Source organism: Glycine soja, chromosome 12 (genome assembly GCF_004193775.1).
Source record: "Glycine soja cultivar W05 chromosome 12, ASM419377v2, whole genome shotgun sequence".
NCBI lineage: Eukaryota > Viridiplantae > Streptophyta > Magnoliopsida > Fabales > Fabaceae > Glycine > Glycine soja.
Window position 1 is genome coordinate 35,774,219 of NC_041013.1, and position 18,901 is coordinate 35,793,119.

The window sequence follows — 18,901 nt, forward strand, 5'->3', positions numbered from 1 at the left end:
GAGCTAGTTTTCATGTTACTGGTGATTCTCAGAACATTAAGCAGTTCACCCATTTTGATGGCCTAGATCATATCTTTATAGGCAATAGTGAAGGTTTAAGTATCTCTAAAACTGATTCCTCCACTTTTATTTATCCTACTAATACTGGTATGACTTTAAAACTTCATAAACTATTACATGTCCCTTCTATTTTGAAAAATCTGTTAAGTGTGAGTCAATTTGCCAAAGATAACTCGGTGTTTTTTGAATTCCATCCTCATGTTTGTCTTGTCAAATCTTAAGAGACACGTAAGGTCCTCTTTCAAGGATTTGTGGGTGCTTATGGCCTCTATAGTTTTAACAGTCATCAACTTCAAGGCAGTCCATCACTACTGATGTCTACTTCTATTACAAATGCTTACCTCTCTTGCTCAACTGCAAATGTCAATAGTAGCTCTAATATATGCTCAAAAGTTGTTGTTTCTTCTACAAATGTTGCCAACCTTTGGCATGCTAGGTTAGGTCATCCAAATGATCATCTCATGAAAATTGTTCTTAATCATTGTAACATTTCCCATTTGAATAAAAATTTCATAGAATTTTGTTCCTCTTGTTGTATGGGTAAAGCTCATAGACTACCTTCTCACAATTCCACTTTTGTAAATTCACCTTTAGAACTTATTTTCACTGACTTATGGGGACCTTCACACGTCACCTCATATGTTGGTTATACATATTATATTTCCTTCATTGATGCTTTCTCTAGGTACACATGGATTTTTCCTATAAAGTCCAAAGTTGAGACCATTGTTGTTTTCAAAAATTTCAAATCTATGGTTGAGTTACAACTTAATACCAAGATAAAGAGTATTCAGTCAGACTGGGGAAGTGAATACAGACCATTCTCTAATCTCCTAGCCTTCTTTGGCATCTCCCATAGACCAATTTGTCCTCACACTTGTCATCAAAATGGTATGGACGAGAGAAAACACAGACACATAGTTGATTTTGGTTTAACCTTGCTGCATCATGCTTCTTTACCTCTACAGTTTTGGGACTATGCTTTTACAACAGTTGTTTACCTAATTAACAGGCTACCTACCACTACTCTTAAATTTGTTGTTCCTTTTGTTGCCTTGTTCAATAAATAGCCTGATTATCACTTTCTCAAAACCTTCGGGTGTGCCTGTTTTCCTTTGCTAAGATCATATCATACACACAAACTTAATTTTAGGTCTCAAGAGTGCTTGTTTCTGGGCTACTCTTCTTCTCACAAAGGCTACAAGTGCTTGTCATCTTCTGGAAGGATTTACATCTCTAAGGATGTATTGTTTAATGAGTTAATAGTTCCTAAATTTGATCTTTTTCCTTCCTCCTCTAATTCCACAAAAAGTCTGGATTCCTACTTTAGCCTCAGTCCTAACCTATCTCCACCATGTGTTGCAACTATACCACCCACTAATTCAAGTTTTGTTCCTCTCATTCCTCCTGGTTTTTCACCTTTGCCCACTCATTCTCCCATCACTACTGTGTTTGTAGCTCCAACATCTACTTCTACATCCATTTCTGTTGAACATCAAAATTCTGAGATCACTACCATTTCTACATCCACGTTAGACACTATTACTCCATCTACCTCTCTCCCAACTAACACTCACCCCGTGCAAACAAGATCTAAATCTGGTATTCACAATCCCAGACTCCACCCTTCACTGTTTCTCACTCATTCTAAGCCTAAGACTATGAAACAAGCTCTAGCAAATAATGACCGGCTCTCTGCTATGCAGCAAGAATACGATGCCTTGAAGAAGAACAATAATTGGGAATTGGTACCATTACCTCCTAATAGGTAGGCTATTGGCTATAAATGGGTCTACAGGGTTAAGGAAAATGCTTATGGTTCTATTAACAGATTAAAAGCTAGGTTAGTTGCTAAGGGGTTTCATCAAGTTCATGGCTTTGATTTTCATGAAACTTTTTCACCTGTGATCAAGCCTGTCATAATAAGAATTATCCTTACTCTTGCTTTGTCCTATGGGTGGAAATTGTTTCAGCTTGATGTGAATAGTGCCTTTCTAAATGGGGTTCTTGAAGAAACTATTTTTATGAAACAACCTCCTGGATTTGAAGTTACTGACAGTTCACTTATCTGTAAACTCAATAAAGCCATCTATGGTTTAAAACAGGCTCCCAGGCAATGGTTTGATAGACTTAAGTTCACTTTACTACAACTTGGTTTTGTTAGCAGCAAGAGTGATTTCTCTTTTTTTATCTATCGGCATCAATTTCATACTGTTTATTTGCTGGTTTATGCGGATGATATAATTTTGATAGGCAGCTCAACCTCTTTGATTCAGCAGCTTACAGATAAACTTAATATTGTTTTTTCTCTTAAATAGCTTGGTCATTTAGATTACTTCTTGGGTCTAGAAATCAAGTATTTGTCCAACAAGTCTATCTTAATGACTCATAGCAAATACATTCGAGATTTACTTCATAAAACTAATATGGCTGAGGCTCACTCCATTTCTTCTCCAATGGTCTCTAACTGCAAACTGTCTAGACATGGGGCTGATGCTTTTCATGATCCTACTTTATACAGGTCTGTGGTTGGTGCATTGCAATATGCTACCTTTACTAGACCTGAAATCAGTTTTGCTGTGAACAAAGTTTGTCAATTTATGGCTGCTCCTCTAGATTCTCACTAGACAGTGGTGAAAAGAATCTTAAGATACCTCAAAGGGACCTTGTCTCATGGTCTACTACTTCATCCCACCTCTATTGCAAAGCCCTTGAATATTAGAGCATTCTGTGATGCTGACTGGGAGTTTGATGTGGATGATAGGCACTCAACCTCAGGAGCTGCCATCTTTCTTGGTCCAAATTTGATATCTTGGTTGTCTCGTAAACAAAAAGTTACTGCCAAGTCCAGCACAGAAGCTGAATATCACAACATAGCTCAAACTTACAGTGAGTTAACCTGGATTTATGCTTTGCTGACACAGTTACAAGTCTCCTTCACTACTCTTGTTATTTTTTGTGATAATCAGAGTGCAGTCTCTCTTGTTCATAATCCAGTCTTTCATAGCAGAACTAAACACATGGAATTTGATGTGTTTTTTTTCAGAGAAAATTTTTTGGCCAAGCAGTTCACTATTGTTCATGTTCCAGCTCTAGATCTGTGGGCTGACATGCTGACTAAGCCTCTCTTTGCCTCAAGGTTTGAAGTTCTTCGCGACAAACTCAATGTGAAGAGTGTTTCTTCTGAAAACTCTTCCCCTTGAGTTTGAGGGTGGGGGTATTGGAGTATGTAATTGCAAAACTGTGTAAACAATTTTGTTTCATATTAGACAACAGTGTATATGTTGTAAGGGCTGATAGTTTTCACTAAATTGCGCCCAAGTAGTTACATTTTGTTAGAAGTTAGTTAGAGGTAGTTAGAGTTAGTTTACATTCTGTTAGAAGTTAGTTAGAGGTAGTTAGAGTTAGTTGTGGTTAGTTTCTCAAGTCAAAACTCTTTAAATACCTCTGTTGTATCTAACTCTATGGGTTTTTTTCTTTCTAAGCAATAATATCAGTTTTATCTTTTTCATTTTCTCTCTCACTCTCACTCAATTTATGGAAAACATTATGTCATGATCCATAACATCCCAGTTTTCTTGTTACATGTATTCTTTCTTTTTCTGGTCAAAATGGCAGATCCAATTTTCTCAATTTGACCTAAATGCTTATTTGTTTGGATTTCAGTTATGGCAAGAAAAATATACATGGAGGGCAAATATAAGCAAGCTTCTGATAGTCGATATTGGGACCTATGGAATAGGCAAAAGTTGAATTCAGAACTTAAGCTAAAACGACATCATATATTGAGTCTGAATCAAGTATTATGGGTTATAATTTTCCAACAAAGGATTTCTATGGCTTGGGTTTTAAAAGGTTATCTCAATTCTTATTGCAGGACTTAACCTATCAGTTAATTGTATTGGAGAGGCATTTCAATGCCCTTGAACTGAATAAATTCAGTCAATATGGTGGTTAGTGCATAGGTCATAGACCTTACCAAAATAGATATGGACCTTCAAGGTATAGTAACTTGTAAATTTTATATTGTACTATACACTTGCATGTTCATGCAATTTCATTGGTAGAGATGTTGTTGGTTTTCATCTAGATCTATTGTCTTGTTGCCATTAAGTAATCTATAGTACGGATCATTTACATATAATAGGAATTAGGTAGAGATATTAAGTTGCTTCATGCATCATGTGGGATTACATCTTGATATTTTATTTATATGATTAGAGAGCAATTAGGGATTTGTTCATTATCACTTAGATTAGATTGATTCTATGTAATTAATGTAGATCTTATTTGCTCATTATAAATAAAGTGTGGTCATCCAATACACAACATTATTGAAAAACATTGTTACACATCACAACCATTTTTCTTTCTTTTACTATTGTGTTGATGTTTTTAATTTTATAATCTTCATTTCAGTTATTTTCGTCTTACAATTTGAATAGAAAGAAATTGAAATAGGGTAATCACACATCTTGCAACTGAACAAAGATGTATAGTGTTGTTCAACTAATGGTTGTTTCACAATGTAAAATGAGAGGAATATAGAGGGATAATTGAGTAAAATTGTATGTCAAAGAGACCCTACAAAGCTTGTTTATATAGACAGGTAGTATTGATTACACATAATTAGAGGATATTCAGTTTCCTCTAAATCAAATTCTCTACATAATGTATCGTATCCTATCAAATCATTATACATTAAATTTTTTATTCTCAACACTCCCTCTCAAGCTGAAGCTTAATAAGCTTTAGCTTGTTACAAGAAAATTTATTCCCCACAAAAACATAAAACTTGAGCTCGACTAAAAAAGACAATAGTTTGAATGACAACTTCGGGATGTTGGTGAAGTCAGGGAATATTGCTAGAGAGAGAGCTGGCATATCCATCAACCTAAGAAAAGTAAGCTCTGACTTTCTAAAAACCAACATTTGGAAGCTTCAAACAAATATTATTGAAGACCTAACATTATTTAAATTGAGGAGACAAAATTGTCATGAATAGCCAGCAAAGCCAAGAGAAGTCACTGAGATACATGCCGGAACAGGACAATGACAAAATAGGAGACTGATAAGTTCTTCACCGAAAAATAAGTGACAAGCTAAAGGCAGTGTCCGGAAAACATGCTGAAAAGAGATGACAATAGGATAGGCAACATGAATTCTTTGCTGGAAAATGAATAGCAAGTAGAAGGCGGTGGCAACCCACTAGCTAAAATCAGCACAAGAACTAGTAGAATCCATGATGAGTGAAAAAGCAAAAAATAGAACCAAACTCTCCAAAAAAAAAAAGGTTTTCACCCAAAATAAGTTTGATGATGTTGAAACTCCAAGTGCAAAGTTGCATAAGGTAGTCGATGTAGTCGCTGGAAATCGAGACCGGAAAAGGTGTTGGACATGCCTACGAGTGAAGTTGTTTGGCTGGTAAAGATCAGCCTCCAAAGAGTTGAATGGTGGGGTTCCCGGCTGGAAAGGTTGTTGGAGTTGTGGTGCTGGCTGGAAAACTGACAATGGCTGGTGGTGGCTCAAAAGTCATTGGAGAAAGAGAAAGGGACGTTGAAAAGCAAAAATAGGTTGTTGGAATAAGTGTGATGATCAGAAAGGCGACGAGTGAAAAAGCTCACCCGGGGATAATGGGTCGTCATAAAACTGAGAAAGGGTCGTCGAAAAGCGGATGCAGGTCACCGAAATAAGTATGACGACCAGAAAGGTTCACCAGGGACGTTTTTTGTTATTCCCCCAACCCGACTCTAGATACCATGTGAAATTAGAGAAAATATAGAGGGATAATTTAGTAAAATCGTATGTCTAAGAGACCCTATGAAGCTTGTTTATATAGACAAGTATTAATTAAACATAATTAGAGGATATTCATTTTCCTTTAAATCAGATCCTCTAAATAAGATATCGTATCCTATCAAATCATCGTTATACATTAAAGGGTGTTGTATCACATTGATAATAGATTTTCATTTCTGGTTGGTTTTTCTTTGGTTGGTGGAGTATCTTGTCTAAGGTAGGTATTAACTTCTAGCTTTAAAAAATCCTCTACTTACTGAACCATAGTCCCCCCCCCCCCGACAGCTAGTCACTGCATAACTTACATAATTCAATTAGTTTACAACTTGTAGCTGCAAAGAATCTCTCTGAGTGCCTTTCAAAACAAATGGAAGTCTTGAGTTTAAGGTCTCAAACTGAGGAAAGAAAGAATGTGAAGCAGCTATTTGAAACAATAGGAATTCCATATGAAGCAGCTTTTGGCTCACCAGACATGAAAGGTTTTATGAAGACTCCTCCTAGTAAGATCTTATTTGCTGATTTGACTGCTAATAAAGATCAATCTAGGAGAAATCAAGCCAATGCAATGAAGAGTTGTGAACCAGAAACGGCTAGGAGGAGGAGAGACTCACTTGACCAGGTATTACTGTGTTAGCTGTGTAACATCCCATTTTTCGTAGACTAATTTAAAACGATTGTATTAATAAATAAATAAATTTTTAGAGAATGGTGAAGTTTTTATAATTAAATAATAAAGAAAAATAGTTGTAATAAAATAATGGTTTAAGGGAAAAAAATATATTTGATTTATTCATTTGATAGGAAATAAAATAGAGTTCCTTTTTATAAAATAAAAAAAATAAAGTAAATAATAGGCTATGAGTACCCTAGCTATAAATAGAGATATCTTAGGTCAGTTTTGAGATTGACGATACTCTCTACGCCTCCTCTCCCTCTCACTTTCGTTTTCCCTTCTCCTCCTCTCAAAACATTCTCATTTTTCTGCACCCACATATGGTGGTTCATTTAAATCTCTGTCATCTCCGACTATTAAAACATCACCCTCTCTGTCGTCATCATCTGTCTCATCTGCAGCAGTGCCTCTAGTAGCAGTGTCAGCGGCATCTAGCAGTTTGAATAGCTCAAACACCAATACAAATTCTAATCATGTCACGTCATCATCTTTAACATCAGTTTTTCTTCACTTATCTAATCAAGCACCTAAAGATAGAGTGTCATCGTTACCTAATCCACCTGGCTTGAAGTCAACCTTAGAGTCACTTAAGTCAAAGATTCAACCAGGTGTTGTGTCTAACTCAGACTGTTTTAGATGCTTCTGCAGAAGTAGTCACTCGACCAAATGAACCTTCAAATGGTTCATCTGAATTGAAGCTTGGACCCTCAAGAAATTTTGGTGCTACTATTGAACAACCTTCCAACAGTACAAGTTCTGATCTTAATATTGTCTTAGTTTCTCAAGTTGCACAGCCTTCTGATGCTCCTTTGCAGTTTTCAACTTCTTTCCTTTCTTTTGCTAGTGTTTCAAATGGAAAAAATGAGGGTTTGGATGTTGGAATCTCACGTGAGGATGAGATGGAGGAAGAAGCTCCTGAGACAAGTAACAACACAACTGAACTTAGTTTAGGAAGCTTTGGCGGGTTTGCGATTAACTCAAGCCCTAACCCATCAATGCCTAAGACAAATCCTTTTGGGGGTTCATTTAATAATTTAGCAACAAGTTTATCAAGCTCTACAGTTACATTCTCTGTTCCTAGTGGAGAGATGTTTAAACCAGCATCTTTTTAATTTCTCAAGCCCCTAGTCATCTTCACCAACCCAGACAACAAATTCTGGTGCATTCTCTGGTGGCTTCAATGTTGTGGCTGCTGTTCCCGCACAAGCTCCAAGTGGGTTTGGGCAACCAACACAAATTGGATCAGGGCAACAGATTCTTGGTTCAGTTCTTGATGGTTTTGGACAATCAAGACAGCTTGGTAGTGGTTTTGCAGCTCCTGGTGGTTTTGGTAGTGGATTTGCCGGTAGTAATTCTACTAGTGGCTTTTCAAATACTGCCATTGGTGGAGGGTTTGCTAAAATAGCATCCACAGGTGGAGGGTTTGCTGGTGTTGCATCCACTGGTAGTGGTTGATTTTCTGGAATTGCTTCTGGTGGTGGATTTGGTGGTGGTGCTGCTACCTCTTTAGGTGGCTTTACTGGTGCTGCTGCTCCTGACGGTGGTTTTGGTGGAGCTGTTGCTACTGGTGGTGGTTTTGGCGGGGCTGTAACATCCCATTTTTCGTAAGCCAATTTAAAAAGAATTCTTATTTTTTAAATAAATAGATTTTTAGAAAAATGATCAGGTTTTTATAAATAAATAAATAATGAGAAATAATGATTTGAAGGAAAAAAAAAAGACATTTGATTTATTCATTTGATAGGGAATAAAATAGAGTTTTTATTTATAAAATAATAAAAATAAATAAATAGAGTAAATAATAGGTCGTGAATACCCCTAGCCATAAATAGCAACATGCTAAGTCAGTTTTCATACTGACTCCTCAGCCTCCTCTGCCTCTCAATTTCGTTTTTTCTCTCTTCTTTTACCAAAACCCTTTCTTTTTCCCGCAGCCCATCAAACCTATCTTAGAAAAATGACAATCTCAGACTCATTCATCGTTGGATTTTCGTGCAATTTGAGCACCAGGTTCACAACCCAATTACGATCATTCTCACCGTTGAGAATTTTGATATCATCTTTGAGCTGAGAGAAATACCTTTCGCATTGTAGTCTTTTTCTTTTCGGTAGAAACCCAGAGCTGTCTTGATAAAACTACGATTCTGGTTTCGTTAACCGTTGGATTGTAGTGAAAATTGGATATGTTCTTCGAAATTCAATTTTTCACGCTTTCACCGTTGGGATTTGTGAGATAGTGTTGGTGGAGGAAGAAAAATAAATCGTATGAAGATAATACAAATGGAGGCTTCAATCCCTTCTCCGTCTCTCTGACGTTTGAGAACTCTATCGGAGCAGTCGAAGGAAAAAAACTGGAGGAATCTCAAGGAACCGCTAGAGATGCTGCTATCGCTGGCTGAAGACACGTGAGCCCGCTTAGAGGTAAGGGATAAGTTATTCACGATTGGGGATTAGTGAGAACATGTGTAGGGATCTTTAGAGATATCAATTGGAATTAGTTTTGGGGTGTTTTTGCAATTTTCATTCTATCCTTATAATTATTACATTGAATTATATAGGTTTGATGATTTAGTTGATGTCCCAATGAGAAATTGATGTGTTCTTGTGTTGAGTGTGAATCCCTTACAAAAAATTAAGCTATTTTTATTAATGTAAAATGTATTTTAAATAATATTATTCAATGACTTATTTTATACAAATTATTATCTTGTTCTAATTTTTCTACGACAACCATCATGTTATGTGCATATAATTATTGTAATACTAGAATAATAAATTAAAGAAAATTGTAAAGTTAATGCCTAGTGGTAATTTCTTTTGATGTAATATTAAATTAATTGTTATAGAAATTCTTTGATTAAAAATAATGTAGTTTAATTTACCATATACATATACATATATATGTTTTGTATCATGCAAATATTGTTATTATGTGATGTGTATATGAGTTATAAGGTGTAATAAGTTATTATAATGGTATTATAATATTATTGTGAAGATTGAGTAGTACAAAGTTGAATGTGTCAATTTGCGAGATACATGTAAAAATGAGATGGTTGATGTGATATTATGAGATGCTAAATTGTGGGCATGATATTTGATCGTGAATAAGTGTGTGTGTTTGACACTTGATGTGACAATAATTATATTGTGAGCTATGAATTATACAATAAACCGACCAATATTATCTTGAGAAAAGCGTTGATGCGCAGTGTTTAAGAGAAAGTGTAGGTTTCCTATTCAGGAACCTGTGTTAAATTGTAGCGCAATGTGTTAAACGTGTTTGAAACACGAGTGTGAGGTCGTGTGTATTGTATAATTCATGAGCAGTGCTTATAAATGAAATATGTGATGAATTGTGGAATAATATGTTACCTTGAGATTATAATATTGTTATTGAGATTGAGTAAAAGAGTAAAGTAGAACAGGTGTTGAATTGTGAGATACGTGAAAACATGTGATGGTGAATTGTGACATTATGAGATGTGAAATTGTGAATGAGTTTTGGTTGTGAATAAGTGTGTGATTAACTCTTGATGTGACATTATTTGTGTTGTAAGCTGTGAATTGTACAATAACCCGACCAGTGTTATCTTGAGAAAAGTTTAAATGCGCAGCGTTAAAGATAAAGTGTAGATTTCCTATTTAGGAACCAGTGTTAAAGAGAAAGTGTAGGTTTCCTATTTAGGAACCAGTGTTAAATTGTAGCGCAATATGTTGTACATGTTTAAAACACGAGTATGAGATCGTGGGTATTGTATAATTCACGAGCAGTGTTTGTGTGCTAAAATGATTTTAGGGGTTGGACCTGAATCAGGAGGGAGAGGCCCTGACGGACTCTTCGGAGTGTAGGCCTTGGGGGTCACCGGGTTTGAGTGCTCCTTTAAGTCTATGTTGATCCCATATGGTTGGAGCATTCTCGCAAAACATCGTGACCCTGACTGGTCTCCCTATGATCTTACTTAGTGAGAGTGACCTGACAAATCCATTGTGTGGTGTGTCTTGTTATGTACTCCTAAGCGCCCCAGGGTGGTTTTTCACTGACATGGTATCACATTGCATATAGGCTTGAGTCTGTCTCATGCGCTTGCTAATTGTTTATTATGAAATTGATGTGTTATTATGTTTTGATCAGAGCATATGATTCTTGTGTAATGTGATTGATGATTGAAAAGTGTGATTGATGGATGAAAAATGAACTTTGAATGACAAAGTGGTGGAATTACGTGATTACGTGTAAGTAAATTTTATTTGGTTTATATGATATGTATATCTAGTTATCTTGTTTCTCTATTAGTTAGGAATGTGATAACTCTCTCCCCGTGTGTTGTTTGTGTTTGGATCCTGTGATGATCTTGAACTTTGTGTTCGGGGGAGCAAATGACTAGGTGAATTGATTTAAGGAACCTTGTGCTGAAGGACGTCGAGACAAAACACTCTGATAGGATGTGGTATTGGGGTATATGTTTTATATTAATTGTATGAAGTCTTTGACGATCTTGCTTAAACCGAGATAACTTTATTATTTATTTGGACAAGTTTGAATATGATGTAGAAGAAAGTGAATGTGAGTCTTTTATCCCTTTGAAATACTTGTATTTAAAAATATAAAAAAAATACGTTTAATTAATATTTGGATTTTTATTCCTTTGTTAGTATATATGTGAGGGGTAGAGGGTGTGATAGGGGTTGCTGCCCCTGGGGGTGGTTTTGGTACTGTTTCTTCTACCGGTGGATTTGCAGGAGCTGGTTCACGTGGTGGTTTTGGAGCATTTAGCAGCAAAGGAAGCGGTGGTTTTGGTGCTTTTGGTTCAGGTGGAGGCAGTAAACCACCTGAGCTGTTCACAAAGATGCGAAAGTAGTACAGTTAAAATGATTGGAAAGCTCAAGTTGAGTTTTTATTTTGAAACTCCACGAAGAAATTACGTCCTTGCAATATCTTGTAGAAAAGAAACGGGATAATTTTTAGACTGTAGAATTGTATTTTATCCTGAACAATTGTGTTCAAACTTTTTGCCGAGAAACGAATGAAATTGAAGTTTATAGTCGTGGTTATGTTGAAATGATCACTAAAAAGGAAACTGGTTTTAAAATATGTTTAGAATTGACAAAAAGTGGTTAATGCATACTAAATTTGGGATTGATAATGTTGAGATGTTGTCAATATATGAAACTGTTAAATTCTACTATGTAGCAATATATTATCAATGAGAAACGACTTTTGATACACATTTTTTTTATTTAAATACAAAATCAAAATAATAAGAAGCAATTTTTAATTTAAGCATATTACGATAACTTTTCGGGAAGGTTAGTCACGAATGATATAATACGTATATGACAGTACAAAAATGAAAAAAAATATATAACATTCATGTTTGACACAAATATATATATCATTCCCCAACACGGTTTTTTAATCTTAATTCTTTGCACATCATTTTTCGAATTTGATTTTACTAAAATGTGAATAATAATTAAAGACTTTTAAAATGTCTGTAAGTACTCATGAAAATTATATTATTTTTTTAAAATTTATTATTTACATAAATAATAATATAAGAGTTGATGATATTTGCACTATGTAAATACTTTAAGAATTCTATGCATAATAGTTTTATCATATTCTAATAGAAAGATTTATTGTATACATATTCTGTTTGATTGAATGAAAAGAAAATACAGAAGGAAAATTATGAGTAAGGTGTTTTTGTGTCCTTTCTTATTTAATTTTAAAGAAAGTAGATAGAATTGACTTTGAGAAATATAAATTCAGATTTTTTGGTATATAAATCTCATATTTAAGAGACAAAGCTATTTGAAGCATATTACAATATTACATCATGTTGCTAAATTCAAAATTTTCATTTCTTTCACTTTTTCTTTGATTCAATTTCAAATATTTTTCTTACATATTTTCTTTCTACCATACTTAATAGACTCTTTTAATTTTAAAAATAACATTTTGACAATCAATAGTTTGGAGTCTAATTTTTTATTTTTTTAAAAAATAACTATGGTCCTTGACTTCCTAGTAGAAAGTATGCTAGCAGGTTTAAATCTTTTTAATTGGTTATAAAATTAATTTTCTGATTCAAAATTTAATCACATTTAAATTTCTTAGTTTTTTTTAATGTTATGTGAAAAGCTGATTTAAATCTTTTCCTATATATTACTTGTGTTTGTGTTGTGAATTGAGTCATACAAAAATTTAAAGAGGCTTAGTTGGCCAAACCAAAGTTAATCTAAAATGTGCTAATGGCGAAGTATGATATGAAATGCTACTCCCAATCCTACAAAAAATGAAATTAAAGGTATTATTATGAGTAAGTAGTCATTTTCATCCATAAATGTGTAGAACACTGACAAATTCGTCTCTTAAAGATGAAAATTCAAATTTTAAGTCCCCAAAAGTATAAAAAGTGCAACAAGTCCATTCATCCGTTATCGTTAATAAAAGAGCCTACACAAGAACGAAAAATGTCACAAAAATGATTGCCAACATAGCTGTTGAATAGATTGGATAAAAATATCAGTAAGTTATCATTCGACGAAAATGTCAATAATTTACCATTGGACCAAGATGTCAGTAATTTTTCATTGGACTAAAGTGTTAGTATGTTTCCATTGGACCAAAATATCAGTAATTTTTCATTGAATCAAAATGTTAGTAATTTGTTGTTGGATCAAAATGTCAGTAATTTTTTATTGGACCAAAATGTGAATACGTTTCTATTGGACTAATTTGTCAGACCTCAAATTTCGTTTTATTTAAGGGTAAAATATAATCTGAGGGTAAATCTTTTCCCTTTTTTTAATTATTACAAATATAACATTACAATAAGCACTTAAAAAAATAGGAAAGTAAACATAAGTTAAAACAAACATAATAATAACCATAATATTAATTGATAACCATAATCTGTCTGTCATAATAAAAATTATCCAAAATAAATATTCTACCAGTGTGCTAAAATAAACATTGGAACAATGTACCAATCGTTACAAATTTATCCAAATTATAATAATTAGTCACAATCTACTATAAACAAAAGACAAGCATATCCTAATTTCACTTCTTCGAACCTTGGCAGCGGGGCATCCCTGGTGTGGGTATAGCTCATGTAATTTGGTTGGTTCATCCTATGAGATGGTACATCTGACAATATAATTTGAATTGGTGCTAAAGGCCTAACTAGAGGTAGTCTAAACGCAGCTGATGATGGTGGAGGTATGAAGATTGTTTTCTACAATAATTATAAATAGTGACTAGTTATGCATATCATAATTTAACAATAACTAACTAGTTATATGTAAAAGTCACTCAGTACTAGGAGTTGGAGTACTTTGAGTGGTAGTTAGAGTTGAAGCCAGAGCACTTTCAGCATTAGGAGTTGGAGTACTTTCAAAATTAGCTGAAGGTTGTTCAACTTGTAGAGCAGATTAAGAGTAGTTAATCTCATCCTATAAATATGTAGCATTTAACATAAATAACTTGCAAGCAACAATAAAAATAATTAATCAAATTTTAAAAAGTGCTACTGGTGTTGCTGTGGTTGCATTTAAGTTAGTCTCTTCTTTAAGAGTTGGTTTCCACTTTTTTGGTCTTTGTGGAACACAACCATTAATTCATCCCTTATTGTTATGACCATTCAAACTACATCTAGTACAAGTGACCTCTTTGTAGGATCTTTTTAGTCTACTATTGTTGACTTGTTCCTCATTCTGATAATTTCTTCTACATTTTTTGATCGGCTAGGTCTCTTTTTATTATGTGGTGATGTTGGCCTGTTAAAAGTTGTCTTTTCCCAATATTGTTGACTCTTGGTGGGGAGTATGTAATTTTCATAGGTTGCGTTATAAGATCCAATGGTCAGCATATCATCACTATAGTCCTCTAGTATGTGGTTATTGTATCTAATGACAACAATCGTATGCCTACAAGGCAGATCTGTGTAGATAAACAAAAAACACATTAAATTCATAATGATGCAATACATAATATCTAAAATTGACAAATTTAACTAACTTAGTGATATACTTGTAAGGTGCTACATCCTACATGTGTATGACTGGTTTGGTAGATCCATATCAAGTCTTGTTTCATAATGGCAGACCTCATATCTAGTACCATCAGGATCACTAACCCAGTTTGCAGTCCACTTGTTGGGTTCAACTTTCTCCTTTTCCAGCCTTAACTGTTTCATAGGTACCAATGGTCTTAATCTTGCAGCCATTTTCAGTTTAGCACTTGTCATCTTGCGCATAATATAGGTCCTTATATCCTCACACAAACTCAAAATTGGCTTATTTTTGAACTTTAGAATCTTTGCATTAAAAGACTCATAATTGTTGTTGGTTATGTTGTCAACTTTGCAATTTTCATTGAAGTAGACTTTGGTCCATGATTCACAGGGTCACTTGTCTAAATAAACCCATGCCTTTTCATTCTTCCTTTTGATAGCTTCCATACTAGCATTAAATTCTGATTCAGTAGTAAATCGTGCACACTGCCAGACTAGGCCTTTTAACTTTGTCTTTCCACAACTTGGAGAAATTCCTCCATAAGTGCATAACATAATACCAGTGTTTAACACCTGGCATAATTTCATGCATTGCATGAAGCAACCCCTACACATAGCATATAAATAAACAGGACAAAAATACAGTTAATAAAAGTTATTGACAAATATATCCTTGATTTTTGTACTTTACTAACATTTTCGTCCATGATAGATTATACTTACTGACAAATATATCCCTGTTGTTTATAACTTATTGAAATTTTCATCCTTAAAAGATTCTACTTGTAAACATTTTTTATGGACATTTCTTTAACTGTAATTTATTGTTTTTGTTTGTATTCTATTGTAAATTGCCAAAAATTGCTCTCTTACTAGTTATGTACATTTTAGGCTTCAACAAAGTTAAATCCAAGACCATTTTGAACAAAAGTTCTTACTTCTCAGCATATGCAAAGTACAAATGCATTTAAAAATTCTCTATTTAGCTAGTCTACCTAAATATAATAAAATACACAAATAACTGGGAACTAAGTAATATATTCACAACATTTTATCTAATCATACCAAATATTTTAATAATACAACGAAACACATACTGCATCTCATGGATAAACAAACACATAACATATTAACAACTTCTGAACATTGAAACAAGTCTCAGAAAAGCAGTGAAAAGTTTTACATAATTATGTGCAAATCAATAACTGTTGCACCCTGTCAAAAATACATCCAGACAAAGAATGTTATTTTCCAAAAGTGTGTTCAACACCTAAAAGTACATTTAGAACTGATATTCAAACATGCACTAAGTCCTACACTTCCCAAAAGTTTTTATCCCTAATAATTGAGACATGTTAAGTGTGAACAACCACATTTAACAAGGAATGTAGAGCAAATATGCTATCTTCAAATACATTCTTCACACATAGATTATCACATCTACACAAGGTAAGACATGCCTAGCCTTTTTTCAAAAAATATACAAAGTCATGTTGAAAGTTGGTGCAATGAAAAATAGAAAACCCTTAAAGAGGACTACATGATTTTCAACAATAATCACTTAATGTTAACTCAATCAGCTGCTTAGTCAAAGAACCCTTAAAAGTAAGAACAAATAGAGCATTACACTCCATCCAAATGCATTGAATAGTAGCACGTGGATTGCTCATTGACATAAATTTTTTGACTCTATAATTCTTCCAAAATCATTAAATCCAATAAAAAAATTGGTCCAAGGAAGACAAGGGCACACCTAACATTAACCAAAAAAGGTCCAAGAAACCTCCTCAAAGACACTAACACACCACTCCAACCAAATGCACCAAACGAGGATAGCATGGATTGCACATAGACACAAACTCCTACCTCTTCCAAAATCGGCAATACAACAAGCAAACAAACATTAGTCCAACGATCTAGAGAACAACAAGCAATAGCCAAAAATGCCAAACAGCGTATTCCAACTATGATTTTCAATAAAAGCAGTTGCAACAACAACAATAACCAAAGAAGCTATCATTTTCAATAAAAAGTGAGTTTCCATATTCGCAAAAAAACAAAAATTTACATATAGTTTAATTTCAATCCTCTCAGAGTCCATCATGAAAGAAAATTAAAACTTTCATAATCACTGATAGTGTGCTAGTGGACTAACCTTATTGATCAAAACCCAGTTTTATGTGACAAATATATCCCTGTTGTTTATAACTTATTGACATTTTCATCCTTAAAAGATTCCACTTACTAACAAATACATCCATGACATAGACATATATCTGATCACTAGCATGTCACATAAACTATCACATATGCATGCATGCAATCAAAATTACAACTTTCTATATTTGAACCCTACTTTACATCACAATTACTCAAAGCAAAACAATTGAATTGCACCTTTTGGATGTCTGACATAAAATTCTAGCCATATTGCTTGTAGTCTCCAAGGTGTTAATGTAACAATGTGAGGAACCACTTCCAGTTATCTTTATCTTCAAAATTTACTATCGCATACACAATCACAAAAATTGCATTGTTTGCATCTTGTCCGACTACTACAAGCAAATGACCGTCGTAGTACCCTTTCGTAAAACAACCTTCAAGACCAATAAAATGTCTGTAGCCAACCTTGAATCCTTGCTTGCATGCATCTAAACATATATAAATTTGATGGAATTGTGGAAGAGATCTAGGTATGGGAATGATGAATGCCATTAATTTTCATAGTTGATCCTTCATTGCTTCTTGTTAACTCATGTGAATAGTCCCAAAGCTTAGCATATTGCAATTGGATACTTCCTTCAACCAGTAACCAAGAGTCTTTGATAGCCATAAACATCTTTCTTTCATCAATGTGCAACACCATATTCTTGTCTAAGATGTTAATGTGCCTCCTCATGAGTTAGGTTTGGATGAACCCTAAGCTTTTCAACCACCCTTTTTGTCACCCATTTCATTGTAGCTTGCTTCTTTTTGAAGACCCTTCCACATATGTGCTTCGCCAAAAAAGTCTAGATTTGAAAGCTTCTTGTAAGTTGTAACTTTAGACCATGAACAAAAAATCTACCATGTATATCCAATTTGTTTACAACATGCTCTAGCTCGAATGGTGTCAATTTTTGGCCATTTGAGATCCCTGCCATGAAAAATGGTATACTCTCTTACAACTTCCATTTTAGATCCATTTTAACCTCCAAATGCACTTGTCCAAAACAATTAACTTCTAGGATTGTATTGAGGATACAAAATTTTAGAATTTGTGTCCTCTTTGATGCAATCCTACCCCCCAAGGGCATTGAATAGAAGACTCCAAGAAGATTGGGTCAGAGATGCAAGAGAAGGCCCTAAGGTTCTCATGAGCCTTAAGGTAGATTTTAGGCCCATGAGCTAAGTATGAGCCTGCTTATCTTTGTACATATTAGATTAAGGTTTCATTATTTTTGGGCCTTGTATTTAGGGATCCATAATATAGTTAAGGTGTCCTAGAAATGTAGGATTTTTCAGCCCTTGTATTTTAGGGCACCTAGACTAGTTTTTGTATTAGGGGTAGTTTTGTAATTTTACATGCATTAAGTGAATATTTGATGTGTGTGGTTGGAAATAAATTTAATTGAATTGGGAGAAGCCCAATCCAATTAAATTTTAGAGGGGGGGGGGGGGGTGAGCATTTGGTTGCTACACCCCATTGCCACATCATATAGTCACACTTTGTGCATGTCCTTCATGCTTTCCATGTCTCATGACACCTAAACACACTTAGTGGAGAATCTTGGACTTGATCTTGGATTAGTGGGTTAAACCATAGCTAAAATTCACTAATCATAATTAGTGAAATTTTGGCTCCACAAATTCAAGTGAAATTTGAATAGAAATTCAAATTTCCCTCCAATTTTGTGTGACACTTAGACTATAAATAGAGGCCATGTGTGTGCATTTTTTAAACTTTGATCATCTGAAAATTAAATTTCAGATTTCAGAGCTCTTCTAGAGCACAAAATTTCGTGCTCTTCTCTTCCTCTCCCTTCATTCATCTCATTCTTCCTCCAAGCTCTAATCCATGGCCTCCTATGGTGGTGAGCTTCTTCTAGACTCATCTTCTCCTTGAAGTGGCATTTCCTTTTTCTCTTCCTTTTCCATTCCGCTGCCATTCATCTTCCAAGAAGCAAAGGAATCCATTGATGAAGAAGATCCTAGGCCTACAAGCTCCAATGGAGCTTACATCACCCTTCATCATCACTGTTGGGAAGAGACTCAAATTCTTCAGAGTGGTAACTATCATTACTTGTGTCACTTGATTGTCCATCATCTTCTAGAGACACAAATACATAGTCTAGGTCACTTTCAG

General features: G+C 34.4%; 1 protein-coding gene across 1 annotated transcript; it reads right to left on the minus strand.

Annotated features, from left to right (window-relative positions):
* Window positions 1-7,656: 7,656 nt before the first annotated feature.
* LOC114378953 (classical arabinogalactan protein 9-like) lies at window positions 7,657-14,790 on the minus strand. The gene is made up of 2 exons (XM_028337532.1): window positions 14,664-14,790; window positions 7,657-8,117 (listed from the first exon to the last, which is right to left on the minus strand). The coding sequence occupies exons 1-2, from the start codon at window positions 14,788-14,790 to the stop codon at window positions 7,657-7,659; spliced, it is 588 nt and encodes a 195-aa protein (XP_028193333.1).
* Between the last annotated feature and the right edge of the window lie 4,111 nt (window positions 14,791-18,901).

Bases quoted from the DNA above. Each gene is read 5' to 3' on its own strand.
- LOC114378953 (XM_028337532.1), bottom strand. From the start codon at position 14,790: ATGACAAGTGCTAAACTGAAAATGGCTGCAAGATTAAGACCATTGGTA. The intron at 8,118-14,663 runs GTACTAGATATG...GGGATGTTACAG, and splicing joins CTGGGTTAGTGATCCTGATG to CCCCGCCAAAACCACCACCA.